At 41.9% G+C, this 27,854-nt stretch overlaps 1 protein-coding gene across 7 annotated transcripts in view; it reads right to left on the bottom strand.

Annotated features, from left to right (window-relative positions):
- USP40 (ubiquitin specific peptidase 40) overlaps positions 1 to 27,854 on the bottom strand; it is a 39,988-nt gene that overhangs the window by 5,433 nt on the left and 6,701 nt on the right. For 4 of the 7 annotated variants that reach the window (XR_012044325.1, XM_072874448.1, XM_072874449.1 and 1 more), the window contains exons 7-26: positions 23,865 to 24,008; positions 22,781 to 22,909; positions 22,157 to 22,258; positions 21,700 to 21,807; positions 19,640 to 19,961; positions 19,034 to 19,115; positions 17,810 to 17,981; positions 16,883 to 16,967; positions 15,632 to 15,702; positions 14,162 to 14,481; positions 13,101 to 13,227; positions 12,279 to 12,336; positions 11,549 to 11,602; positions 9,783 to 9,871; positions 9,039 to 9,125; positions 8,186 to 8,222; positions 6,385 to 6,449; positions 5,712 to 5,786; positions 2,330 to 2,456; positions 1,121 to 1,215 (exon numbers count right to left, since the gene is read on the bottom strand). Coding sequence is in view for 4 of the 7 variants with exons in the window: in XM_072874448.1 (XP_072730549.1) it covers positions 1,121 to 1,215; positions 2,330 to 2,456; positions 5,712 to 5,786; positions 6,385 to 6,449; positions 8,186 to 8,222; positions 9,039 to 9,125; positions 9,783 to 9,871; positions 11,549 to 11,602; positions 12,279 to 12,336; positions 13,101 to 13,227; positions 14,162 to 14,481; positions 15,632 to 15,702; positions 16,883 to 16,967; positions 17,810 to 17,981; positions 19,034 to 19,115; positions 19,640 to 19,961; positions 21,700 to 21,807; positions 22,157 to 22,258; positions 22,781 to 22,909; positions 23,865 to 24,008 (2,349 nt within the window). In the remaining 3 variants the exon portion in view is untranslated. Of the gene's footprint in view, positions 1 to 1,120; positions 1,216 to 2,329; positions 2,457 to 5,711; positions 5,787 to 6,384; positions 6,450 to 8,185; positions 8,223 to 9,038; positions 9,126 to 9,782; positions 9,872 to 11,548; positions 11,603 to 12,278; positions 12,337 to 13,100; positions 13,228 to 14,161; positions 14,482 to 15,631; positions 15,703 to 16,882; positions 16,968 to 17,809; positions 17,982 to 19,033; positions 19,116 to 19,639; positions 19,962 to 21,699; positions 21,808 to 22,156; positions 22,259 to 22,780; positions 22,910 to 23,864; positions 24,009 to 24,516; positions 24,623 to 24,713; positions 25,020 to 27,854 lie in introns of those variants that run through there. The other 3 variants (XR_012044327.1, XR_012044326.1, XM_072874451.1) reach the window with 2 other exon arrangements.

Here is a 27,854-nt window from a genome sequence, read left to right as displayed (position 1 = left end):
CCAGCTGTTGCTTGTGACTTACAGGTAATGGCTATGATCGACATATTCGCTTTTCAACCTCAAAGCAAATTGACTTCACTCCCTCCCAACATTTCTCAACTTAACTTACATTTCAGAAGTACCAAATTTCTTTTTTTAACCAAAAATTGTATAACTGGGAGGGAATGAGGCTGACAGAATCATTGCCCCAATCTCTAGCCAAGTGCTGCGCCAGCTCCTTTAAGCCCTTATCAAGGACACGATACTCTTTCCATACTAAAACAATTCTCCTTGTTCACAAGATGAAAAAGGCCAGTTTTTCATAGCAATAGTTTGCTAGAGACTGAAACTGAAGTCATACCCAAAAGAGAAAGTGTTGGTATGGATCAGAATCTGATGAGATATCCTTCCCCATGCAATTTAAGTAGAACCACCAACTGGCTAAACAATAAAGAGCCTTATGATAGGATTGGTTTATGTCTTTTTGTGGTTTTGGGTGGGGGTTTTTTTGTTGTTTTTTGTTTTTTTTGTGTTTCGTTTGTTTGTTTGTTTGTTTGCTTTTGGGCTTTTTTTGTTTTGGTTTGGTTTTTTTTAGTGTATTAAAATCATACTTTTATGGTTAAAAAAAGCATGAAAAGGCACCTTAGTTTCTGGCGAAAGAAACTAAGCTATACCTTCCTGAATGACAAACATGACCTTCTGTGCATCGAAAGCAATTCTCTATTCATTAGATTCAACATACAAAAAAAAAAAAAGGACGCAGAAAACTAATACAGGAACAATGTGGAAATGGAAAGTGGCATTTTAGGAAGTGCTTGTATGTGTGCGCTTCTCATGAATAATTTTTACATTGTGAAATAAAGATAGGGCTGCAAGCCAAAGTTCCAGATGAAGTGCAACAAGGCCTTTGCAGGTCAGGACACATGACAGGTAGAATGGCAACTGCAGGGGACATACTAAGGAAGTCTCTGAGCTACATGCTCCAACTGCCTCTTGGTACTTACCACTGAACATGGCATATAAGCAAATGCCATATCAGAACATACTGGAGACAAGGGAAAAGGAAATAAAAAATAGGTATTAATAGAGCTCGATTAATCACAGTGTTGCTGTACATTTCCAATACAGGAGAACATCTAACCTGCATCTTCAGATCTTCCAAAGAAGCTTCTCCTGCTATTTCTATACTGCCAGCATAACAAAGATCCATGTCTGTGTGGATGTATTCTGGTGAATCTTTAGATGGGGGGGAGAGGGGGGAGGAAGAAAGAAACAACAGAAGAGTCAACATGACTTTGTTTATCGTCCTAAGAGGTAACAGTCACTTCAAGGTGAGATTTCACCTAGAGAGGGACCTGACCTCCTTTTTTTTTTTTGGAGGGCAGTTAAAGAAACAATATACAGTTGATAAAATACATTCTGTTAGTTGCCAAACAGGAAGAGTTCACATTGATCCTATACTGCATATTTTAAAACTAAGACCAGTTATTCATATTGGTAAATAGTCTTAATTATTGGTTATGACTCTGAAGTGTTGTTGAAGGAGCATGTTGCAAGGAAAGTTAAATATGCTCTTACCTATGCTACTGAAATCATCAGGGGAGAAAGTAAAACTCAGAAAAAGTTTGAGAGAAAAGGAGAGAAATGCAAATAAACGTTCTAAAAGGAGAGGGGTCCTGCTCTGCAACACAGCTCAGTAGCGAAGGAAGAATGTTATTTTTCCTGTAGCAAGGAAAATCGGTTTGTTTCCCATTTTCCAATTCACAGTTGTCGCCACTTCATTTTCTTCTTCCTTCTCAACCCTCACTTGATTTTCCTACCCTAGCTGGTTTTTGATTTGGATTTGACCTTTAGAAGAACAAATGCAGGGTAAAATACTGTATGTAACGTATTTTATTCTATGTAAGATTTACTCATCGCTTCTCAAAAAGCATCATAGCCTGAAATGAATTAAATGTGATATTAGCAGTCTGACATTTGAAGCCAATCACCTGTGTGCTCATTGAATAGATGCTTTACAATGCTGCCACTGCCTTGAGGTATGGAGAAGCCATTTTATTTACTGAGAAGTAAAGAGCCCCTGCTTCAAAATTTAGTGGAGGTCTTACCCTTGACCATATATAGCTAAGGAACATCAGAATAGTACCATCCAGCATTTGTGGCCTTGTCAAAAATTGAATCTGTCTCCCAAGTGGCTCCTTTCACCATAAACTTGCTGAAACGTGTACAGTCACTCATAGGTTTCAGAAGGATTTTAAGGCTTTGGATTAAAATGTTGGTTTTGACTCAAAGCCCTCAGTGCAATCACAATCAGGCCATACGATGCCTTTCAAAAACGGATCAAGCTCACCTCCTGCAGGAGACACCTGCAAGGCATCCATCTTGCAGGTCATCCCATTCACTTGGTCTTGTGCATTCTCTCCATGTTTCATATGACTTGAAGACTTGAACCACCAGATGGGTATTTTCAGGAAACCCTGCAAAGTGAACAGAAATTACTGGGTAGCTCACGTGTTCCAAAGTAGACAACGAACAATTTCACCTTCATCTCAGGAAGAAGGAAAAGACTAGTTCAAAACTGAGCTTTTGTAAAGGCACTAGCATTCATCTAAGATCACACATCATCAACTCTCACTTCCTACTTTTACAAGGACTAGAGTTTTATGTAATCCATACAGGGGGTAAAGATCAGATGCTTTAAGAGCAGTATTTGTGAAGAACCCCAAAATTTGCTGCATAAACTGGGAATCTTCTAACGCTGTGTCTCTGCAGAAAAGCTTTGGCATGAGAATCATGAAAGCACAATCTATGTGAAAACACAACTTCAGAGGGAAGGGGTTGATGGAAATGGAGACAGGCGTACCACAGCTGTCAAACTAGGTTCGGACTGTAGCTAGTCCTGCAACATGCCTACAGCAATAAGCAGTATCGGTGGCCTCCCATAACTCCCTCTACAACCATCCCTAGACGATACCTCTTGGCAATGCGCAACAGCTGAAGGTTGTCCTAGGACCTGACTGATGTTTGTGAAGACATTCACTTGCAAAGAATCCCTCCGACAGGCTCCTTGTGTCACGCCAGCACCACAGCCCTAAGGATGCCAGGCCCTCTCCTCCCCTCTCCCTTGGGGCTCAGTGCAGAAGAGATGGCACCTCTTCACGCTGCAGGGGCAGGGCCAGGGGACAGGGAAGAAGGGCCCATGCAACACTTGGCCATCGGCAATTCTTTTAGGGAGTGCTGGGAGACCTTGTGTAGGGCGGCTGCGCCTCCTTTTCCCGCCTGCGGGATCTCTGGATGCTTTGCCCCCTCTCAGCCGCTGTCGGGCACGGGGGGCTGTGCCACGTGCAGGGAGCCGGCTGGGCGGGGGCTCACTGAGGACCCCCGGCCCTCCTGGAACGCTGTTGCCACCATCTCATCCAGGGCACTCAGGCACGGGATGAGGAGGGGGCTGGAGCCCAGAGCACACAAGGCGAGGTGGAGGGCAGCCCCTGAGCCCAAGGGGCCACAGAACGGCCCAGGGGAGCCATCCCCAGGAAAGGGGCCCTCAGCTCCCCGGCCTCTCCTCCTTCTCCCACTTTAGGGCATCTTTCAGGCCACGGGCCCCCAACTCCCAAAACGGCCATGCTTGGCCACCCGCATCGCCATCACAGTGGCCTGCTGATGTCACAAGACACTGCCTTTGTTCTGGGCCCTGTAAATACAGGGACCCCAGCAGCCGGCCCACGATTCGCGCAGCTTCGAGGCCCTCTCATGCCAAGAATGCTTGGTGCCAAGAGGTCCCACAGCAGCAGGGCGGGCGGCTGCCCACCTCTGAGTCGGAGAGAACAGCGATGGCTGCAGGAGCCGTGGACGAAGAGGAGGCGGTGGCAGGGGGGAGGCACCATCAGCTGCGTGGTAGCGATGGCCGTCGCTCCCGCGGCTGATGGTGTGGAGCCCATGGAGGTGGATCCACCCAAAGACCAAGAAGAGCCGATGGAAGTGGATCCCCCTCCAGCACGGCTCCCCCGGCACCACTACACCGTGCCAGGGCTCCCCTCCGTGACACCGCGCCGACGCCAGCGCGGGAGCGCCCAGCCAGCGCCCTACCCTCGGCCCAGCCTCCGCGCCCGGCCTTAGCTGGGAGGCCCAGCCTCCGCGCCGGCCATCCTGCGGACTCTCCCATTCCACCTCCCGGCAATCGGCAATTATTTTGCCGATTGCCGCGGGCAGCGTGAGCCCTTCTCTCCCCCTCCCCTACCCCTCCTGAAGGGGTGCCACCTCCTCTGCTCTGAGCCCCAAGAAAAGGGGACCAGACGACATGGCTTCCGCCGGGCTGCTGTGCTGAGGCGACGGGAGTCCGCCCTCAGAGGGCCACCGAGGCCCTGGGGCCTGGAGGTGGGGTTTCTTCAGTCTGAGGACGAGGGTGGTTGAAGATGAAGCCAGACCCTCCGGGACGGCGCACAAAGATCAAGCAAAGAAGTTAGAGAGACAGCTGTTCCTCTGCAGAAGCGGAAGACCACGGGCCTGCCAGGAAGAAGTGCTGGCCTTCAGCACTGAAGTCCCTTCTAGCTGCCTCAATAGGAGCTCTTGGCAAGACTGTTTATTGCCTAATTTTAAAAAACCCAATAAAACAAGAAGAAGAACAGTAAAGATGCCTTCCTCCTCTCTTATCTGGTAACTGGGGCGACTGCGCCTGGACTCCTCTGTCCCCTCCTGGTCTCCCCAGCCCAGGATGGACCCTGATGGTGGGGTGTGGGCCCAGCCCAGGGCCTTGGAGACGGCGAGGGGCCAGGGCACACGAGGGCAGGCTGAGGGAACCGCCTCTGGCCGTGAAGGTGGTGAGACCCTGGAGCAGGTTGCCCAGAGAGGTTGTGGATGCCCCATCCCTGCAAGTGTTCAAGGTCAGGTTGGTCGGGGCTCTGAGCAACCTGATCTAGTGAAAGATCGGAACTGGGGGATCTTTGAAGGTCCCTTCCACCCCAAACTGTCCTATGACTGGAGAAAAGGAGGCTGAGGGGAGACCTCATCGCTCTCTACAACTGCCTGAAAGGAGGGTGTAGAGAGGTGGGGTCGGTCTCTTCTCCCAGGTAACAAGCCATAGGACAAGGGGAGATGGCCTCAAGTTGCGCCAGGGGAGGTTTAGACTGGATATCAGGGAATTTTACTTCGCTGAAGGGGTTGTCCAGCACTGGAACAGGCTGCCCAGGGAAGTGGCTGAGTCGCCATCCCTGGAGGTATTTAAAAGCCGTTTGGATGAGGTGCTTAGGGACATGGTGCAGTGGTGGGCTTGGCAGTGCTAGGTGAATGGCTGGACTCGATGATCTTAAAGGTCTTTTCCAAGCTATACGATTCTGTGATTCTGTGACATTGCTTGAGGTTTGTTAGCAAAGAATCCTTCCATTTGTATAACCATCGCTGACAAGAGGGTCTCCCAGCGGGGCCCTCCATTGTCAAACGCCATCCTCCATACAAATCTGAACTGAAGGCAAACACTGAAGTTCCTCTATTTTTATGCTTTTGTGAGGAAGTAGTAGCATAAGAGTTGTGCCTTCGCAAGAACCTTGCATGCCAGGAATACCGATTTCCTCCAGATCTGTTAACCTTAACACACTTCTAGGCAAAGAAGCTGCAATGGGCAAGCCTTTTACTACAGAAGTTGAAAGAAGAATAAATACAGACAGACTAAAAATATTACAAATGTTGGTTTAAATTTAAAAAGCTGTAAAACTACCACACAATCTCTCTCGGTTTACCTTTGGTGGAAGCTTTCCTTCACTTATAACCAGAGTATCTCCTCTGCAAACATTAAGTTCCTTCAGAGTGGCATTCTGCAGGAAGAGAAAGCACAGTATCCTTGTAAGGCTACATGTTCTTGCGCTTTGTTTCCTAAAGTATATGATGGTGGCTTTTTAAGCCATGCATGCCAGAGGTCCAAGGTGTTTTGCTTTTCCACCAAAGAGCACAGAAATATCCATTTAACATCCACCGCTTGGAGACAGCTTTGCAGCAGCACACAAGTATTGCACCTACAGGAGGCTGCTCTGCAGGAGTCCCTCCAGAGCATCCCGTTGAGCTGTGGATTTCCTTTGCACCTCCCCACCTCACCAGCTGACACCTCGTGCTTCTTTGTAGATGTATCTTTAATGCACGGTAAGCCTAGACTTTAGAAAAAACTATGGGGATATGGCTTAATCCTAGTCCCTGAAAATAAGAGGCAGGTGCACAAGATTTCCATTTTAACCACAGGTGTCCCAACACTGTCCTCATAAGGCCCTGTGAAAATAAAACCCTGTGTGTGTACTAATGTAGCACGCACAAAACCACCGCGCATTTGCTTTAATGCAGCTCTCTTCAGGGAAAGTCTCTAACGAACAATGGAGTAAATAAACGACCGCATGATTCAAGTCAAAAACAGGATCCTCTTACTTCCTGACTTAATGCTTCCCCTGCTTCATAGCACCAGTCAATCCTTCTCAAATGCCAGTTGTCACCTACCAAAAAACCAAACACATGCATACGGAAAACTAATTAGCCAACAACACTGTTTCAAAAAAAACATTACAAAATTCTTAATAAGTGCTAAGGTGTTCTTTTGCTTGGTTTTTTTTGTTTGTTTTTTAAGCACGACACTGACAAATTGAATGAAGTACCACCTTCATGTCCTTCTCCAGACCCTAGAAACACTTCGTTGTTTGGAAATGGTCTTCTCTTATTTGTATAAATGTCTCTTCCTCACCTACCTAAATAGTTTCCCTGGTTTAAGAGGAAAGTGAAGGAACTGGGTTGACAACACTTAGCCAAAAAAAAAGTACTACAGAGGAAAGAAAATTAAAATGTTGAGAGGGGAAAAAGAGTCTGGAAACACTGGGTATGAATTGATGGTGCAATTCCCATGTCAATATACCATTTGCATCAGTGACAGGCTCCTTAAAACGAAAACTATACTGCAAGGAAAAATCCAGCTTCCCCTCCCCAACTCTCTACCAGGAGACTTCACACTCGGGGGGGGCGGGGAAGATGGTATAGTCCAGAAACTAAACCACTTTATATTTAGCACCTATATATAAAGTGCACCAGGCACAGAAGGAACAAATACAATTGAACTTTCTAATTTGACCAAAATAACTGATGAAAATGCACTTTATTCTTTGCAAGGTACAAAATCTGACTTTTGCAACCAAAAACAACCAAGCCCAGAAGGAATCTCATCAATAAATTCGGGGGGGGGGGACCAAACCTTGCAGTCTTTTTAAACAACAAGAACATCAAAATCCACTAAGTCTGACATTTCTTTGAATGAGAGCTGCCAGATCACAAATCTCTGTACAAGGCCAAATTCAATTTTTCAAAAATGGTAATATAAAATAAAGCAATAAAAACAGAACCATTGTTTCTTGGCAGTAAACCTATACTATAGGGAAATGAAAAAGGTTAAGTTTGTATTTTCAAGACATTATTAACTACTTCAACTCATGTGTACATGTACACAAGAGCACAATACTTAATTTTCATTTGGGCTACTCAATGTATATTCTCACAGTAATGTGTTTCAGGTGAACTTTTACGGTTTTTGGAGCGTGGCTGAATTTGCAGCCATCACTCCACTGTAACACAAAATCGGTATTCAATGAAAGTTTAGAAGGAAAGCTGGAAAACAATGCCACTCCGAGTCTCTTCTCCTCCTTCCTCCCCATCAGCATCAACGGAAAGAGATGTTCAGCCAGGAGATTCATGTGTGATGCTAGTGCTGTCTACATCTCTCTCTTAATCCTCACATAAAAGCTTAGTAATGAGAACTGCTACCACTCAGATTCCCAAATACTGGCCAAACTGTGATGTCACTTGGAATAACTTGTTTTTGCAAAGTGACCAGAAATTATTTTTTACAGTTCATCTCATGCATTGGTTCCCACTATGATAGCAAATCTAGTCAGAACAGCCAAACACCTCCACCTGCATCCAAGCAAATAGTCTAGGAACTGTGGATTTTGCCATATTTTGATTAAACAGAAAGCATGAAACTGATTTTCAAGAGCAACTGCACAGCCAGCTTTTATCAGAGCAGGACTGCAAGTTTGTAATTCTTTCCTCTCCCCTCCTCACTTCACAATGACACACAGATCACTGTAACAAACTTACGCCTTCTAAGTTTCAGGGTAGCAAGAGCTGCCTTAGAAACCCAGAAATCCCTTTAAAAGACATTAAACAAGAATAGAATACAACTAACCTGATAATCCAGATTTTTCCAGCATTAAATTTAGACACTGAAAAAAGAAACATATGGTGAGACTTGTCTCAATACATAGGTTGGGAAAGAAAGCTTTCAGCAAATCTACACTAGAATTTTCTAACATAAAACTGACTGACTGATTCATCGTCAATTCCTAAAAGCAATATAATTACATAGACATGGTGTATTTGAGCTATATATTAAACCTTTCAAGTATGAGATTGTTTTCAGGCAAGAAATTTACTACATTGGGTGAGTCAGCTTTTACAAACTTAGAAAAAACCCACAAAAAACAAAAAAACCCACACAATCTGTGCTGTCAGTTTGTTGCTTGCTTGAACAAATTCTGTCCCAGAGTTTGCAAGTGCACCTTATAGAAATTAAACCTGCAAACTCAACGCTTTCCAGCCACTACTTGTAGACGTTGGCACTCTGTGCCAGAAGTCTGGATTGGCAGTACCGAGAACTGCTTGTCGCCCTGTGCACAGCTCCTCCTGACTCCTCTCACGCCAGTTCTGTGCATTCAGAGTCTGATGAACTACAAGAGAACTGTGACAGGGTCTGCCATGATTGCGTATCATTCCGAGGACTGCTGTGTATAAAAGGAGTGGCTAGCCAGGCACGAAGCATGCGGACTATGTTCATCCCTGGGAAAAAGCAAGGATGCCTCTCTACTACTTGGTGAAAGATCAAGGCGTTCTTCCCCGCTGGCCTTTGGGAGTTGAAACACTTCCTTTGCCTCCGTGTCTCCTGGTGACCTGAAGTGATGCAAGGGTATAAAGCAAAGTTCTCCAGGAGCAGCAGACCTGACCCAGGCATGACGAAAGCTTTTAGGAGCAGCTAGACTTACCTCTTTGACAGAGGCAGTCTCTTCCACAACTATCTCCATCTCAGGGCTTGCGTTTTGGTCACTCCCAACAATAAAATATAAGAAGAGCTAAAAAAGCAAGTATAAGCTATCAGAATACATATTTAAGTATGGAAATACTGTGAAATAACACCCCCTAATGCACACATACACCAGCTGTCGCAAGCCTGCAGTGAAACAAGCCTTCAAACAGCAGTGAAACTCCTTTGGGCTAAAGCAAACAATCTAAGCAGGGCAGAGAAGCACATGCAATTGAGTTATGGCCATCAGCAGAGCTTCATTAACCATCTGTACATGTCTGCTGCAAATGAGATAAAACCTGACGATAGCACTCTGATCTTTAGAAATATACAACTATTTTCTCTCTTGCATATTTACAGCTTGTAGATATCAAGAGCAATAGCCCCCTTTTCTTACTTCATGCTCTTTACAAAAGTATACGCACATCAGAGCACAGAAGCTGGACAACCACAAAGAGACGATGATAAATGATTAGTCAAACGAGCTGTATTAACTGGTCATGTATACGCTCTTGGCCTTCTGCAACTGAGATAAATGGCGTGAGCCTTCACGCTGATATGTACAATTCTCAGTGCCACCAAGCATTTTTTTCCATGCTGTTTACAACCATTACAAGAGTAAAGAGAGGACTACATGAAATACTGGGAAATGTAAACAAAGCATAAAAACAGCATGAGACTCGTTTCAGTCACAGCACTACTATACCTGAGTGGAAGTTGGAGCTTTCCCACGACACAGCCCTAGCAAGCTTCCCATTTTCAGTTCCGCTTCCTTGACAGTATAATCCTCAGGCACTTCAGGGAGGACAAAAACAAAGAGAACATCATAAGCTGCGGCTTCCTGAAAATATCCATTCTATTATACTGCTCTTTAGAGTAAGATAAAAATGTTCAGTGACATTTAGAGAACTTCACTTCCATAGCGTCGGCATCAGATCTGTAAGCCTCCTGTGATGAGAGCAAAGCAACACTTGTATAAAGGTTCCTCCCCACCACCCCTTGTATATGGGGTGACAGAAGAATTTAGATTAGAAGGGATCTTTATAGGTTGTCTGGTCCAAACTCCTCAAACTACTCAAAGCAGAACCAGCTCTGAAGTCAGATCAGTTCACCCTGGGCTTTTTCCAAGTCAAGCTCTGAATACCTCCAGGGATGGATATCTCCCAGCCTCCCAGGGCTCCCTGTCTATTGTTTGACCAGTCCCAGTGTGAATTCCCTCCCCCCCCACCATACCAACTGGAATTTCCCTCACTGAAACGTGTCTCTGCTGCCTCTGATCCTTTCCATGTGCTCCTCTGAGAAGAATCTGGCTCTGCCTTCTCTATAGGTCCACGTTAAAGAGTTGAAGATGGGAATTATCCCTCCTCCCCCTAAGCCTCTTCCTCTTCAGGCTGGAAAAACCCAGCTTCCCTCCTCTTTCATGCGCTCCAGCTCCCAAACCATCCTGGGTGCTCTCCTCTGGACTGGCTCTAGTTTGTAAGGACTTCTTTCTCACGCTGGGGAGTCCCCAGAATGGACACAATACTCCAGGTGCTGTCTGACAAGCACTGAACAGACGGGAATTCATCTCTCCTTGGCTTCCTGGCTGCGTTTTACTAATGCAATATATTAGCAAAATAGCAAAGACACAGAAAATGTTTCCCAGCAAGCACAAAGCCGATCCTCTCAGTTTCTCACCATTGCCCCAACAACAGCAAAAGCAAAGCTGAGGGTCCTTTTCTGCTGAACACTGGCGGTCAGGAGCACGGTTATATAGTGACAGGTGGTACTGCATGCTCATCTAAATCAAAGAGCAGGCTATGGCATGAACATGTTCCTCCGTTCTTAGGGAAGCAGAAATCCACACGTTATTTAGTGTGCTTCATCCACCACAGACACAAGTTGCCTTCTCATAGTAAACAAGAACCTAACAGTACTTCCTCCATCACCACAGGGCTCAAGTTTGCTGCTTAAGCTGTTCTGAAATCCAAACTTGCGCATCAATACTCTAACAAATATATTTAGTCTATTTTGTTTCAGGAAATAGAAGTTAGAAAGACATGGAACAATGACTCTACTTCCTGGAACATCTGGAAAGTTCCTCTGTAATGTATTAAATATGATTCAAAACAGATCATTCAGAGATTTTTAATTTATAAAATAAGTATGGGAAACAGAACTTTGTTAATTCCCACAGTCTTGAAGCACATGGCCAGTGGTCAATAAACAACACCAGGTATGCTAATCAGTTTTACTCATTAGGGATGCAGTAATAAAACCAAGCTGAACATTTAAGTTTAACCTCCAGCAGCTTTGTATTGCTACTGTTAAGAAACAGTAAAACTGGAACCACCCCCCACACACAACTGCTTCAGTTAAGCCTGGAAATTAGTGGAGTTACATGTGTGTACTTCTCCCAGGACAGGACAAAGTGAAGCTTAAAGTCTCCCAATTGAACTTCTTACAGAACAATGATTAAATAAATAAATTTACCTGGAGACAGAAGTTTCCCATTTCCGCTAACAGGTCTAAGACAGCTGTCATTTGCTGTAACAAAAAGGGCAGGAAAGAGAGATGGATATCTTAAGTAATTAAAATAAGAAGAAATTTGGCTCAGAAGTTTAGACAGATAACATATTTAAGATTAATTACAACAGGTTTATCTTAGAGGCCTCCCTCTGGAGGTATTACATCAAAAGTACAATTGGAGAGAGATTCCTAGAGACTTCATGAACAGTCTTAGTTTTTATCCTTTCAGTGAAAGATTAGTTTCTCTTTGAAGCCAGCTGTTAGTCACAATCCGTAAAATACTACAAAACTGACCAAGTGCTTCCAAAGGTAAAGGCATCAACAAGAACTTTAAAGAAAGAAAACTGGAGTGTCTTAAAGAAAGGAATAAGATTAAAAAAAAAATCTTCAATTCTAAGTGTAATACTTTAATAAGACGACATGATTATTCCTACTCAAACAGCTTCTGAAATATAAGAGCTTCATAAAATATATTTTAATCAAGACTTACACTGATTCACTTTTCTTAAGCTAGGAAAAACATAATTTAATTCAGAATAAGATGAATTTTAAGTCCTTTGCACCCTCTTTCTTCCCAAAAAAACTCCTAACAGCAATGGATTTGCTGTCTTGAATAGACTGATACAAAAAGCAGGAAGCCAGCCCGTAAATTCTAACGTTATCAGATCTAACAGTAAAGCAACTAAACACTTACCTAGCTCCTCCTCTAGCTGAAACTCCCGTATTGCTTTCATTTTGATATCTGACATCACCTAAAAGAAAGCAATATTAACACCTCTAATACAGAATGCCAGTAACACACCTGCTGTTCAAATGCCAGTCCACAAAAGGAAGCCTTGACTTGAAATGCATCCTAGTTATGTTCTTATTCCTGTTAACACTATACACAGCTGAGAAAACAGTTCTTTAACATTATCATACCAAATACATATAATAAATAAACGTACTGATATCATAACACATTTGTGGAAATTTTCCTGAAAAACAGTATTTCAAAGAAAAGAAAGTGGCATTTAATTTTTGGATTTATCAAAAGACTAGTATTTCACAAATAGTTATTTTGTGAGCAAAACTAAGTAGTACTTCATATTTTCTGTAACAGGAAATAATTTAAAAGGCAGAAAAGGTACCAGAGAGGCCCACCCCTTGGGGAAAACCAGCATTTTTTCCTATCCTATGCTGCAAGCAAGAAATAACACTTTTCTCCTCTTTTAGGTTTTGTTTACTGACATAGCCTCACCAAACATACATTTACAGGATGGTCCAAAAAGAAAACTGTTTCACACTAAAACACACTAACGTAGTCTGCACTGGTTTAAGTTACCAGCATTACAGTCTTATTACACAGCAGTCCAAATACTCCAGTAACAGTAAGTCCGAGATGCACACTATTTTCATCACAGAAAAACTTCAGCCCTGAGGCTAAATCCACTCCTCATTAATTGGCCCAAGTGCACTGGCCAAGCTTTTCAGGGAAACAGCCTGTGTTATATCCCTGAACAATCAGACTCCTTACTGTTTCAATAGTGGCAGTAATTTTCACATGTTTCTCTTCATCTTCTGTTCTGCAGAAGTTTTTAACTTGGAGCCAGCTGATGTCATATGTAAAAGCAGTCAAATTGCCACTTGACACATTCACGAAGCTGTAAAAATGAGCAGTGCAAAGATGGTGAAAGACAGGAAAACTACACATTGTCTGGGCTAAATTGCTAAATACCAAAGCTCTCAAATAAACCGATAATGCCCAAGTCATTAATAGTGATGGCATGTCACAGAGTAAGAGTCAGAGGCCTCAGGCAGCACCCAGGCATCTCTGGGCTATGTTTTGGTAACTAGCTTTCAACGGGACCTGAGTTTCTGAAGGCACTTCAGAGTCTAAGTCCCTTTCGGAGGCTGGATTTAAGGCTTCTGGAAAAAATATGGTAAAAGCATACCTAGTCATAACTAAAATTTGGGATTTTCTGGGTCTCTGCTACTGTATATAACCACAGAAACAGTTCTTGGTGAAGAACCCTCTCACTGCTTGATTTAATCTCAATTTTTCAGTACTGTTTCAACTAGGAAGTCAGAACGTATGTAACAAGCACATATACATGACTCCGAAAACAGGAACCTAACCTCAGGGCTATACACTGGGAAGCGAAATGAGACCAGAAATTTGCCCCTGGCAACTTCAGATTCAGCTGGGAGATTCAGCAGAGCTGCACACTCTTCTGATATTGCTCTGTTCTCTCATCCCACCAAGTCCCTCGGAAAACCACGCAACTCAAACTTCAGAAATTCAGGTTATGCCAAAGATGTGCCAGCACACTGGGCACAAGTTGTTCTCGCGAGGTTTTTCCCTTTACAAGTGTAACTCAAAGGATGCGACTGCGTCTGCATTTCAAGAGCAAAGAAATACCTAACAGTTGATAAGTACCTGATCTCCAAAACTTAAGATTACATTATCTTGAATTAAAAAGCTCAAAGTGACAATTAGTTAAAAGAATACATATGTATAGCTAGCACAATTTTAACTAAACAGATTTTGCCAAAATGGATTTTTTGTTTAATTATACTTCTAATCAAAACGGTTACCTCTGGTCATGGCTGTCTAAGATTAGTACTGAGCACCCATCCGTCAGACCAACACTTTTGACTGTTTCCTTCATATCTTCTTCAAGAAAAACTTCCCAGTTCTTGGTTTCTTTATCTGGTCCTGAGCCGTTCTTTAGGATGATTCCTCCTGACGGTGCTAAGGCTCTGCGCAGATCACCCAGTTTTGTGCTGCATGAAAAGACGTGCTGCGATTCTGTGAAATGCTGACCCTTCCCTCCTTCGTTATACTCTGCTAAACGAAGAACGTTTATGACCACAGGTTCATGATCAGGGCCTGTCATCACCTTTGTACCACCAATCTGAAGGAAGGAATGCAAGATTTATGCAGTGCTGATCAATAACATACAGAAAAGGCTGGACAGCAATAAATGACAACAATAAAATTATTGAAACAAAGAAACGGACCCTCTCTCCTCATTAGAAATAAACCACCTTTGACCAAATTCCTACTGAACAAACAACTACAGTAACTCAAAGGTGCTGGGAAGAGAAAGCGTAATGCTAAGGTCTGTTCCAAGTCTGCATGCATAGTAAATATATCGGTAATAGTAGCTGGGAAACCAGTGCACACTTGGTCTCCATCAGATTAATAATAGAGGAATTTAGCCCCTCAGGATATTAAAGAACTACCCAAAAGTGTGACTTAGGCAGATCAAGAGAGTTAGATTTAAAATCTGGCCTTTCTGATATTCAGCCTAGGCAAAGAATATAGTTCCTTGACAAAGGCAATTTGATCACACAGGAAGCTGGAGACCATACCAAGAGTACAACCAAGACAGGAATGACTCTGTTACTAGATGTTTTCTTTTGGTTTTGGAGGTGGTTTTTTGATAAATCAGAAAGAAAATGTATACTTTTACAACAAAAATCTTTTAAAAGTAATATTCTATTCCATTACAGGCATGGAATAAAATGCTGTGTTACATAACCACCGAGGCAAGCATTCGAAAGTTCAGCAGAAGCCTTAATATTAAAAGGAAGACGCAACACTAGAAAAGGAGCACAGTATTTCAGGGAGACCATACACAAAAGTAGTCACTCACAGGTCCCATTTTATATGTGGAATGATTCACTACAGGGCATAAGTTTTTGTTATCTCATTACTACCAACCGATCTCCTTCCAAGAGGCACCAGATGTTTTCAGAACACACTCCAATGTAACTGGCATTGGATATCTACAGGCACCTATCCATCTGTCCATATCGCATTCTGCGAAGTGTGATTCTATTTACAATCTTATCAAGCTGCACACTGTACCTCACTCAAGGTATACTGAAAAGCTGTAAAGACATAGTATCCCAGATGAGGCTGAAGCAGTGTCCCCAACAACAACATTGGTATGCCAGCAGCACAGCTGCAGAACAGATTGACTTTTCCAAAAATGTGTCTGGAGATTGCCTCTTATCTCTTCAGAACTGACAAGCAGAGAGGGTATTTGGTTCTTTTACCTCTTTCCCATTCCACACAAAGACGTCTGCTCCATCAGCCAGCCCAATGCCATCCAGTGTCAGCTCATCTCCTAAAAAGGAGCAAATCATCAAGTTCTTTCCCCCCCTCAAAGCAGACAAGCAGGGTCAGCTGGTAAACTGGAATATGCTAGCACATTCTGCTCTAGCTCAAGCATATCATTACAAAAGCTGCTGTGTGATCAGCATTGACGGTGGGTAATTTAGGGGTCACTCATGTAGCAAGAACACAAGTGGGTACACACCCCTACAGCACTCTCACTGACTAAAGAGGGCGGCAGCACGAAGGTTTCAATTCCATTTCCCTTGCAAACTGAGGCCCAAGTTAGGGCTTGGCAAAGCTGCTTGGTCAGGATTATCTACATGAGATTTAACAGTGAATCAATAGATTTAAAATTAAAAGCTTGGATTTAACAAACAAGTTACACACTGTACGTTCCAGTCCTATTCTTTGCAGCATGGGCATTAGTATTGCAGTTTCTTTTACCTTCCTACCATAAGTCAGACTCAGATTTTTTTAAAAGTCATTGTCATTTAAAGAAACGTACTAGCATTTGGAGGAATATTTACAGCAGCTATGAGTGCCTCTGTGTTTTGATGTCAACATCATGGAAAGTTGGGTTATGTTTTGGTAGAACTCTAATTTTCTAAAACAGACCACAAAGACTATAAAATTTAAAAATGGCTGATAGGCTTTTGAAGACTAACACCTAGAACTGCATAACAATGCAAAGCTGGAGACAGAACTCATGATTTTAAAATACTAATGTGCTCTTCATAAATGAAAGTACTCTTTATGTAAGCATTTTCCTTTACAAAATTCTTACTTCAGCTTAGGTCTAACCCACATTTTTCTTTGATGTCACCCTGGGTCTTCTCTTCTATCCTCTCCTCTACCTACTAGGTAAAAATCTATGAAAGCAAACATTCATACGCAGATCAAGGACAAAATACAGACTGATATATTTTTGTCAGCAAATGTGTTTAACTTGCATAAGATCTGCAGTCTTACTGCACTTCACAAAAAAGATTACATATAAAAGTCTCAAAAAACTTAATTTCACTAATAAGCGTGTCCTAAATACCTTAACGGCAGTGGACATGCACGTAAGTTTGAGTTTGAAGAGTGTTCAGTAATACACTTCTTCAAGATGTTTTACATATGAAATCCTCCATGTCTGCAGTAAATACAACATATAAATAACACAGAAGCCTTGTATGTAGTAGTCTTACCATCAAGTATCTGGTAAAGATGCAGTCCTGCTGGTAAAGGCTTGGCAATACTGAGAATCATGTCTCCTTCCCAAGATTCCAACATCTAATTGGGAAGAATAAAGAAAAAAAAATACATATATAACACACCAGCAACCACTAACTCACATCACTCAAAATTACAACTTTGCTAAAGCTGTTACAGCCTTAGCTGTAACAGTGGCTACGGAGCTCACTTTGACACTTAACGAGTCACAGCTATTTACTTCAACAAGGCCAGTACACAGAAAACAGTCAAGAGTTTAGGACTTGGCCTTTCAGGCTAATCACCAGATAGACAAAAATAACATTTCAACTGGACACTAGCCAAAGGTTGCAAGGTACAGGAAAAACAAACAGTGTTTCCTGACATTAAGTTAGCTTTGATTTAGTTTTCTATAAAAAAACATTTTACAAATTGCCATATTACTTTAACATAGTAGAGAATAAATGCAAAGATACCGCATTCGATAGCTAAGCTAAATAATTCTTTTAACTACTTTTTTTTTCTTAAACTACTCTGATTATTTCCTTTTAATTCCAGCTAGCTCCTTGAAAATACAAAGACAAATCTGTCACAAACTGAAATGTTAAGAATAAGCCTGGAGTTTTGCAAAGCATCAATCCATGCCCATGTACATGCTGCCCAAATATAAATAATTAGCTTATGAGAGCTTTGAAGTCTACATAGTTAAAGATTCATCAATTTCATGGCTTCTTCAATACTTTGAGAACAGACCTCAAACCAATGTTTCCTTCTGTGTAAACCCATATAGTTTTTAGCCTCCTAAAACACCATTTACTGTTGAAAATTTCTCATCGAGATAAAAATTGCGGCATAAATACATATGTAAATGTTGTAGCTCAAGTACAACTGAAGCATTTGAGTTGATTTAATATAGCAAATACCTGGAATACTGATTGTCGAAGGTCTCCGAGCGATTTTCTTCTATCAATAGTCAAATCCACAACACTCTCCTTCCAAGTAAGTAAAGGATGCAAAGCCCCATTGTGAAATTTATAACATGAGCTCAAATGGAGATGTAAATCAATGCCATGGTTTGCCGAGTCACATTCCGCTCTTTGAAAGAATAACACAATAATAAACCGGTGAATTTAACACTGACAAATGGCTAGCTTATTTCAGAGATGCTTCTGTGCAGCTGTCCTCGAATTGATACCCTCATGACTAAATTCACTGTCACATTCCCCCCCTCTATCAAGAGGTATGCAAAGAGGTGCTCAAAGATGACAGTGATTTCCACGTTGCCCAACACAGAGCTAGCATAGACATCCTCCACGTAAGCACTATAACAGTACGTTCTGTGTGTTTCTACACCTTGCTTCTCCCTTTCTAAACAGAACGGCAAACTTCATCTTTAGGGATGTGGAGACTGTAGGTTTTTTCAGGCTGTGTTCCCGATCACTACTCTGTTGAAATACAGAGTCAGAAAAACTGCATGGAAACTGAGTCAGGGCAGACATGGCCATGCCCTCCTCCTTTATACCTGTATCCAGTTCTATTAACTAAATGTAGCAGCAAATACGCCATTTAAAAAATAGAGGAGTGAAATTAGCACAGTACAGAGGTATCACACAAGACTTGTGTCTCTTGTGTGTGTCTATGCTTTGATAGATTAACTGTGATTCAGGCGTATCATCAGTTCTGCGTGTCCCTCAACAGAAGGAAAAGTTTCAACCAACCTGAATACTGCTAGCTCTTTCCTCTACACTTCTGGCAAAGGATACCATTTATCTGTTGTTTCACAGTAAAGCAAGTCGTTCCCCCCTTCTCCAATGGAGAACTCCCTCTATAAACATAATTAAGAAAATGTATTTCATTCTCCTTCCAGAATTGCACTGATTTTCACCAAAAAAATGGTACGATTATAAACTGTAAGTAAGTTCCCCTTGAAATTCTGTAGAATGCCTAGTTACGCCACTAACAGGGAGGCAGGGAACCACTAAAGGCAGAATGTGGGCATACCAGTTGTATTCCTTGATTAACCTCTACGACATTGAATCATTTTAGTATCTGAAAGAAACGCATTGAGTAGAGCCATTTTAAATCACTTTGGAGATCTGCAGATTAAGAAAGCTGTTTAAGAGATTGGTACAGTTACATTAATATACCTCATTTTTTGCAGCTCAGTATTAGCAGCATTCATTTCATTCAGAAGGTGTTCAGGAATTTGGTACCTTGGATTTCCTCGCGCTGCAACAAATAATATAGGCTAGTTTGGCCTCAGCTGCTTAAAATGTGTTTCGGCAAACAAGAAAAGTGATCAAGATGAGACATTACAGTATGGTAATCATTGAAAATTCAGAGCAATAATGTTGCATCCTTTCCTAAGAGAGAAAATTAAACGGCAAGATGATACAAAGAACAAACTAAGTGCTTTTACTTCTTCCCATCAATCTTTCCCTACGGGAAACTGATACATGAATGCCGTTAGCAACAACTTTTATTTGTTTCAGTAGGAGATGTTCTGCTAGTATGTGAGGCGTACTAGAAAAAAGTTAGTGTTAGCTATAGCCAATTAATCGGTCACTACCTCCTTGGAGGTAACCTCCATGTATCTTAGTTAACCCTTTTTTCAAATGATCACTAGAAAGAAAACTGTATCTTCAATTCTTTCAATTGAAGGAAAGGACAGAAATGCCCAACAGCCTTTGCCCTCCAGAAAACAAACTGTCAATGAAAGAAGACCCCAGAATATCAAGATGAGCTTTGTGTACCTTCAGGTGGTCTCTTTAACTGAGATTTTCGATAAAACAGCATGTAGGCACTCTCTTTACCCTGAAATTGTTTCTCAATGTCCTTCTCCTTGATCGGCTGGACTTTTGAATCATTCAGATCAAACCAATGGCAGCCAGCAGAACTGTCCCTTAGCCTTATAGGTTTTTTTTCTGAATTCCACTGGACACCATTCTTCTGAGGGTGGCTTTGGAGATCTTGTCCTTGAGAATCTGACTTAAACGGGAGCTTGTGTTTTTCCTTCAGACCAACCTTATTTTCATCAGGACTGAACTGAAATATCTGAGGATGATTCTGCAAATACTAAAAGGAAAGCAAGGACAAGATGAAGAAGATACCCAGTTTTAAATACAGCAGACTGCATTAGCTACTTCACCTGATTCATCCTCAAATTGATACACAAACCCCATCACTTCAAACTTGGGTTTTATGATGTTTCCTCATGTATTTCCTCAGTTTAGACAGAAAAATGTAATTTTCCTACCATCACTTATCTGCCTGATCTTTTATATGCTGTTGCTGGCTTCGTTTCTTATGTAACTTCAAATTAGCATGCAAGAAATTGCGAAAGAATTGTTTTTAACGCACATGCATCACAGAATTAAATCAGAGTAACTTCTGAATTTCAAGGATTCCTTGAGATGCTGGATTCCTTTTCAAATACTTCTCACAAGTGCATACTCCCTGTCCCTAGAAAGGGAGCATAGGGAGTGATGCTTTATAGGCAATTGAAAAGCCTCTGCTTTATCAGACACATAGAGTACCATCCCAACCAGTTTAGCCCTTTAACACCGGTACTTTCCGCTCCCTAGTCTTTGCAGAAGTGCTCCCTTCTGTATTTACCAGACAGGGATCTTGAGCTCCAATTCTGCTCTGCTGAATTGTACCTTACCCAAATTAATGCTGCCCATTGTGGCATCTCAAGAACTTGAAACCTACTCGTTCTGTTTTGCCAGGCTTATCCACTCTGTTCTCTACTTTCATTTTAGCAGCGTGCAGATACTTCAAACAAGCTTGGCGTCCAAATTACACAAAACAAAATCATGGCTCTTGAGGGATGTGGGGGGAAAGGAGGGCACCAACCACCCTCCAATCCCCCCACAAAACTACAAGAACTACCCAACCCCCTCAAAAAAAAAAAAAACCAAAAACAACCCCCCAAAATCTGAATTTCAGTTTTAATCATAATCAAAAACTCATTTGATACTTCAAAAAGCATAAAACAATTTACAGTTATTTCAATAAGGGAAGTCCTGCATTGATCAATGTGCTTTTGGTATAGATCCAGCACTTGTGAAAAGTCAGCTTTGGTAATATTCACCACAGCACTCAAACTTTGAACTGGTTAATACCGGGTTGCTCACAACTTGTTTCTATCTCTTCCCTGTCAAAGGCAGGAAAGCCTCTACCTCTGCAGAAGACTCACGTTCAGATTTCACAACTACGTTTAAATAACTATTGGGAAAACTGCATTGTTAGTTCTATTCAAAAAACAGTCAAACGATTTTTCCAGATATCTATAACACACATGCTAAAGTATTTTCCTTAAAGCATTAGAAAATACTGTAACCAATTGGACAAACAGAAGATTTTACTGTAAGTGTTAATTTTACGGACACGCCCTAATCAACCAAAAACTGGCATATATTTTCAAAACCTCACTTCTGTTATGACTGTGAAGAAATACTGCATTTCTTCTTTAATTCCCATCACTGCTTTTATGTTCAAGTGGTAGTAGTGCCGTTGCAGCTTCATTCACAGACACACAGGAAACAAGGTTCAGTAGGTAAGGTTAATTCTTTTATAGGCCAACCATACAGATGGGAAAAAAAGACAGAAGCTTTCAGGCAGACAATCCCTTGAGAATCTTGTCCATGTTCCCCAGTCTACTAATTTATCTTAGAAGCCTCTCTTACACATGCTCCATGTTGCTAGTCCAAGTGCCAGTATTTTCAATTACCATCCTACTGACTATTCAATAGGAATATAAATGTAAAGTTATCTTCACAGTAAAAACCAAATTAACATACATATATATTACCTTTCGTAATGCTCCATACTGTTTTCGGTATTTCTTATTCCAGGACACCCCTTTTTTCTCCAATAATTTCTGCCCTAGTTGATCCACAGGAATTTGGTTAGATTCTTCCTACAGAGAAATTAAAAACTAGGATAACAAAGGCTACAAAAGTCAAGGGATCAACACAAAAGCCAATTCTGAAGTGCTTAAACCATTCCTGTTTGTTAAGAAGCCAATGGAACATCACCTTTTGCAACAGCTTTGGCAAGCAACTTAAGAAATACTCAAAAAGAGCCGTTTCCTGTATGAGGAGCCACTATTAGTATTAAAGTCAGGTTAAGTTACAAGTTTTACATGCTTCACAATAAGTTCAGAAGAGTACTGTACACTTAAACCTGCCCACTCTTGCATATGCTAACCTCTTCTTCTAGGTTCCTTAATATCAAAATCAAAGCAATAAGCTCCTTACATACCATACCTCTGATAAAATCCCTTTCAACACGGCCAATGGATTTTCTACTTCTTTGGCGTTTTCAGTATCTCTTAAAGCCTTATCTTCAATCAGCCTATCCTCCTCTTCCTGTTTAAGAAAAATAAGAGACTCGCAAAAACTTGTTGTTTCACACACAGCTGGCGGTTTTCGATTATAGTCTATACTAACATTAGCATGCACAAATTAGAAGTGCGAAGGAAGTTCTGATAAGCTGCTTCTGCCACCCGCTACGGACTGTATATTGTCATACAGAATATCCACTATCAGTTTTTTTTAACAGAAAAGGCATTTGCATTATTTATAAACAGCCAGCCAGAGTTATCCATTAAAATGACTGTGCTAGTCTTGAGCAAAGACATTAATTCATTTTGGAAAGAAAAAGTGAGCCCAGTAACAGGAGATAGTTCAGCAGATTGGAAAGCTAAAATTTGCTACAAAATATTGATGGAGCTCACATACTGTGGAAAACTAGCCTTCTCAATGAGGTAAGAGACCAAATGCCTCACTAAAATATTCATTAGTTTGGATGTACATTTCATCCACTAGCTCTTAACAGTTTTCTGAAAAATGAGACATAACAAGCAAGGAAAAAAACCCTTTAGGACTTACTTGTAATTGCCAGTTTCCTAATTCATCCACATCTCTGATATAAACATGATAGTGTCCTCCATAGCAGCCACCTTTATGTATAATAACAGAGAAGAGCTCATACATGTACTCTGAATCATCCATTTCAGTCTTTAAAAAGAAAAACAATAATAACAACAATAATATATATCAGTAAGTCTTTCACACAAGGACAGTTTTAAACCATCACCGTAGCTTCATATATTTCTCAGTGTGCATTCGCACGTGCAGAGGTTGAAATGGTTTTTCAGTGCTGGGGAACACACGTATGGACTGACACAAACCACGGACCAAGGCACAGGCTTATGAAGCAACTTTTTAAGCACGACTGTCAACAATATTGGAAATTCAAAATTTAAAATAATGACATATTGATGCAAATAATAGAACATCTCAACCTGTTTGTTCATAACCAGGCTTATTTTGTTTAAAGGACCAGAGAAAAAACAAGCAACACATTTATACATAAACCAACTGAAAAAAAAGGCTTCCTCAAATACAAACACTGAGAAATTTCCAAGCTTGCATTGCAACATTTCAATAAGAAAAATGTTTTTTTTCAATAACAGTGCCTCTATTAGTATATTCTTTATATATCTTAAGGAACAAAAATTGTCATGAAGCACTGGTATAGCTCAGTTTCTAATCAAAATACACATACATGAATGCAAAGACACATTCTTAAGAAAAATGAAATAACTACAGGCACATAAAACATACATAGCTAAATTTATACATGACATTATCAGACATCAATTTAAAAAAACAAATTTAATTTCAATTTCCAGGTGATAATCTTCCTTTTAAGCAAATGTAAGATCAAGTTTTAGGTAATTATTATACCCTTTCCCCTTGTATAGCTACAAGGTATTTCCCACTCAGTTAGAAAGTGGTCTCTTGGAAATAAATGGGAATTCAAAAAATTTGGAATTGGGAACAGAAGAGAACCCCACAAAGTTTCTCAAATACTTTGCCCTGAAAAAATGCAAAATAAAAGATAATTGTCCTTGAGATACCGGTTCTCTGCAAAGTATATAAAAATTTTAACAAATATAACAGTACATACCTGCTCACAAAAAGGCCTCAGATTTATCTGGATAGGGAATGTATAGCAGCTCATCTCCTTGTATCGTTCGCACTTCTCAAAGTCAAAGTTAAATCTCAGGAGAGAAACGGTGAGAAAGGGTGGCAATTTGCGTAGTTTAGCAGACTGTAAAATGATTTAAAAAGTTGTAAGCACACAGTTACACAGAACAGTGTTTCCACTTTGCTATGGTCAACTCTTTACTTTCCAACAAAGCTTCGGTACCACTAGGCAGACATGACCAGTGTTTTCATTTTTAAAATGTCTTCCCTAATTCTCCATTTCCCTACTAACTAGACATCCTAAAAGCAACCAAGACCCTTCCCCTCTGTTAAGCCCTACACTTTCTTTGAATGGTGATCACCAGTCCCATACTTTATCCTTCTACAGAAAATTAAGGACATCGCTGAAATTCTAGTCAGTAATTACATTTCCATAGCCCACGTGTTCTTTGTGAAAAGGTTTTCTTGAATTTTATACGAAGAAGCAACTGTTTCAAACCCCTGGGTTTGTGCTTACGCATGAAGTCAACTACACAGCATCTTCCCAGCAACTTTGCTCTTGGCCCCTTGCACAGCACCTGCCGCCACCAGTCCCACACTGACCCTGGGAGCCCAGAGTAAAAAGCACAAACCCTCAACTGCTCCTGAAAAGCAGGCGCTTCAGAAGAGCGACACAGCTTCGTGGTAGCTTCGCCATTCCCAGATGAACAGTGGGGCGCTCAGCATCTGGCACGGGCCCTGAAGCCACCCAAAAAAAATAGCTATGAATGAAGCTCAGCCTACAAACATAGCCTACACACCTGCTTCTGCTGCAAGGAAAGGACCTCACCTGAGGCTGGGGCTGTTACTCTTCCGGCCCCTCCTGGTCATCTCCTCCAAGCACAGCATTTGGACTTCACCTGAGGTTTATTCCACAGACCACTGAGGTGTTTTCCAGTTCTTTGGGGTTGTGTGACCCCAAGTATAGGTCAGGGCTCACACAGGCACAGTGTTTTCAAATGTGGAAGTCAGAAGTGATCCTATCTGTAACATAACTAGCTTTGACAGGTGTATATTGTCCCAAAAAAAGAGATCACTCCCACATGTATTTTGCAGCCTGCTGCTGAGCGACTGTTGGGCTGCCTCCAAATGCAACAGAAATGGTCCAAAAAATGTCACCAGAATATATCACAGTGGCATCTTGCTTAAGATCTGCCAGGCTGCTTGAAGAAAAGGGCCTTGACTAAGATCTGTGGGCTATGGTAAATGAGCACAATGCTGTGCCTGAGCAGCATGGAGTAGGGTGTATCCTGGGAGACCCTACAGACAGCCACAGAACAACCAAGCAAGGGTTAAAGTCTCCCTCATTTATATGGAAGAGGACCTTCAAGGCAGGAAAGCCAACATAATACATTTTAGTAAGGAAGAATATTAATCAAGATTGAACAACTTGGTGTGTGAGCACATCAGGAACCCTGGTGCGAAGCAAAACCAACCGTCTTGTATCACCTCTGACTGTAAGTGTAGATTCAATGGACACGCTTCTGAGCCCTTCCAGTGTCTCCACCCAACTCTCCATTTGCAGAGCCATATCAGAGAGCCTCCCAGGAGCACACATATGGCGTAAGAAACTCCCTGAATTAGGTATTTAATTTGTGTCAATTGCGAAGACTACTGTGCAGAGCTTAGTGGCACAAAGGATTTTGCATGCTCTTCCAAGTTTAGAGTGATAATCAGACTGTACAATTAAAATTTCATAAAGTTCTGGAACACAAGATTCTTCTACTACTAAATTCTCTAGAGGCCAAGACAAAAAAGGGGGAAGAATAACATCTAAAGACCCACAGCGTACTAAAGGAAGGGAGGAAGAGAGTGGGTAGGTATGGACCATCTTGTCTTTGAAATAGGCAGGCGGTCGCACTGTTAGGCCGCTGCCTTCCTACTGCTGCCACCAAGCCTAGAGCGACTCAGCCAGCACCTCTCTTGCTGCCAGTGTTGAGTCTCACTGTAGTCTGCTGTGAGCACGCACATCGTGCCAGTGGGGCCACAGAGCCACAGGCAGCAGCCGTGCTGACCCAACATCCCTCCCTCCTGCTACAGCCCTCCAGCACAGCCTTCCTCTCTTGAGGTTGTCCATTCATACCCCGGCATGCCCTAGCTATGTGACTTTTTACCCCAGTTCAGAGTTCCCACTGTCTTCTTGTGTGGATGACCATATTTGAGAGGTAAGCAACTATTATCTCGCACTCCCTTGAACCCAGCAGAGTTTAAATCAAACAAGCCCTTATAACCAAGCCACATGAGGCATTGGCAAATGGTCCCGAACTCCTGAGTCACTGATTAACTTCACCTGTCCTGCCAGCCTTTGCACCCACTGCCTTCCACATTAAGGGTGCTCCAAGGTTTGGACCGCACTCATCCTGCTGCAGGAGAGAGCGACCACAGTAGGCCAAAGAGCTTCGCTGCTGAAGAGGGCAGAGTATGACAAAGGCAGAGTGCACTAACAGCCTATGTCTGCTTCCCCTTTACAAAAAATAGTGGGAGTAACAGGAAAAAGGAGCAACTTTTATAAAAAAACTTACAACATGAAAAACTAGCACAGAAGAAAACCAAACACCACTTTGTATCATTCTAGAAAAATGCAATTCAAAGACCTACAACTCTTGTAAAGCTCTCGCTGGGCTGCCCTTCCCTGGCCCTGGCTAAGGGGAAGGATGACAAGACACATAAAAAGTCTTAAATTCGTTGTGGAAACCCAATGTTGGGGAAACCAGTCCAAACTGTTGTAAACCAACAAACAGGGACGAGCTGTCAGCACAAGGATGCTGCTGCACTGGCATACAGACAGTAACCAGTGTTAAAAGCCATGCCACCATTTAACAAAGCACTCAGGGTCACATACACAACTCCTCTGGAAGATACCAACATCAATAAGTGTCAAGCATCTGAACCTTTCCCAAGGTGCCCGGGGGTGAAGGCAGGAAACCAGGCAGACAAAGGAGCACTCCAGTCTGGATGTCCCTGAGCTCCTGGGGATCACTCTCAATAAACACCACAGGCTTAATGTCAACAGTTCTCTGTTGAACACTGAGGAGCTCCGATGACTCGGAACAGGAAAGGGTCACTGCACTTGGCTTTACAAGTACTTTTTTTAAAAAACAACTCAAAGCCAACAGTTCTTACCCATAGCTGAGCACAGAACAAAGCAGTAAATTGTTCACTAGAAGATTATGACAAAGCAGCACAAGTCAACAGATAAACCTGTCGGCTTCCTTCAAAAGCATCTTCAAGCTACTGCCTGAAGAAGACTCTTTCACAGTCCGTATTCTGACCGCAGGAACATGACTTTGCAGCTTTGCTGTGCCTGGATTTTTATCCTCTTCCTTCCTGGCCTCTCAGATGGAGGGAAACTCCTGGATGCCCATGGATGGAAGCCACTGGCTTAGCATGCAGCAAGTGGCTGAAAAGCTCACCGAGAGAGGACACGAAGTGGTGGTGGTTATACCAGAGGTAAGCTGGCAGATGGGAACAACGCAGGCATACGCTGCGAAAACACACCCAGTGTCTTATACATTAGAAGAGCTGGATAGTTCCTTGCATGAATACATTCTTACTCACCTGAAGGCTCTAGAACTACAGAACATATGGAAAACACCTACTAAGGTGTTAATTTATCGCTGCAAGAACCTGTTCAGCATCAGGGAAGCAATGCAATACCTAGATAAACAGATTCCATTTCCCTGTGCAGAGTAACAGTTGTTCATTATTTTTCTCTCCCATTTGGGTTCTTCATGAGAGAATTTCCATAGTTTTCTTCATTACATGAATCTGTTTATTTTTTCTTTATGCACTAGCTTATCTTTTAGCCTGTCCTCTGAAATGCCCAAAGCCAGGGGCAGTAGAGGTGCGTGAATGAAGCAACACTCTTGAAACTACATGCCATGCCATTCACCACTGGCTAGATTAAAGACTGCAACAACATTCAAGTCAA

Source organism: Ciconia boyciana, chromosome 10 (assembly GCF_034638445.1).
Source record: "Ciconia boyciana chromosome 10, ASM3463844v1, whole genome shotgun sequence".
Classification (NCBI taxonomy): Eukaryota; Metazoa; Chordata; class Aves; order Ciconiiformes; family Ciconiidae; genus Ciconia; species Ciconia boyciana.
This window is presented reverse-complemented; position numbering and strand designations above follow the sequence as displayed.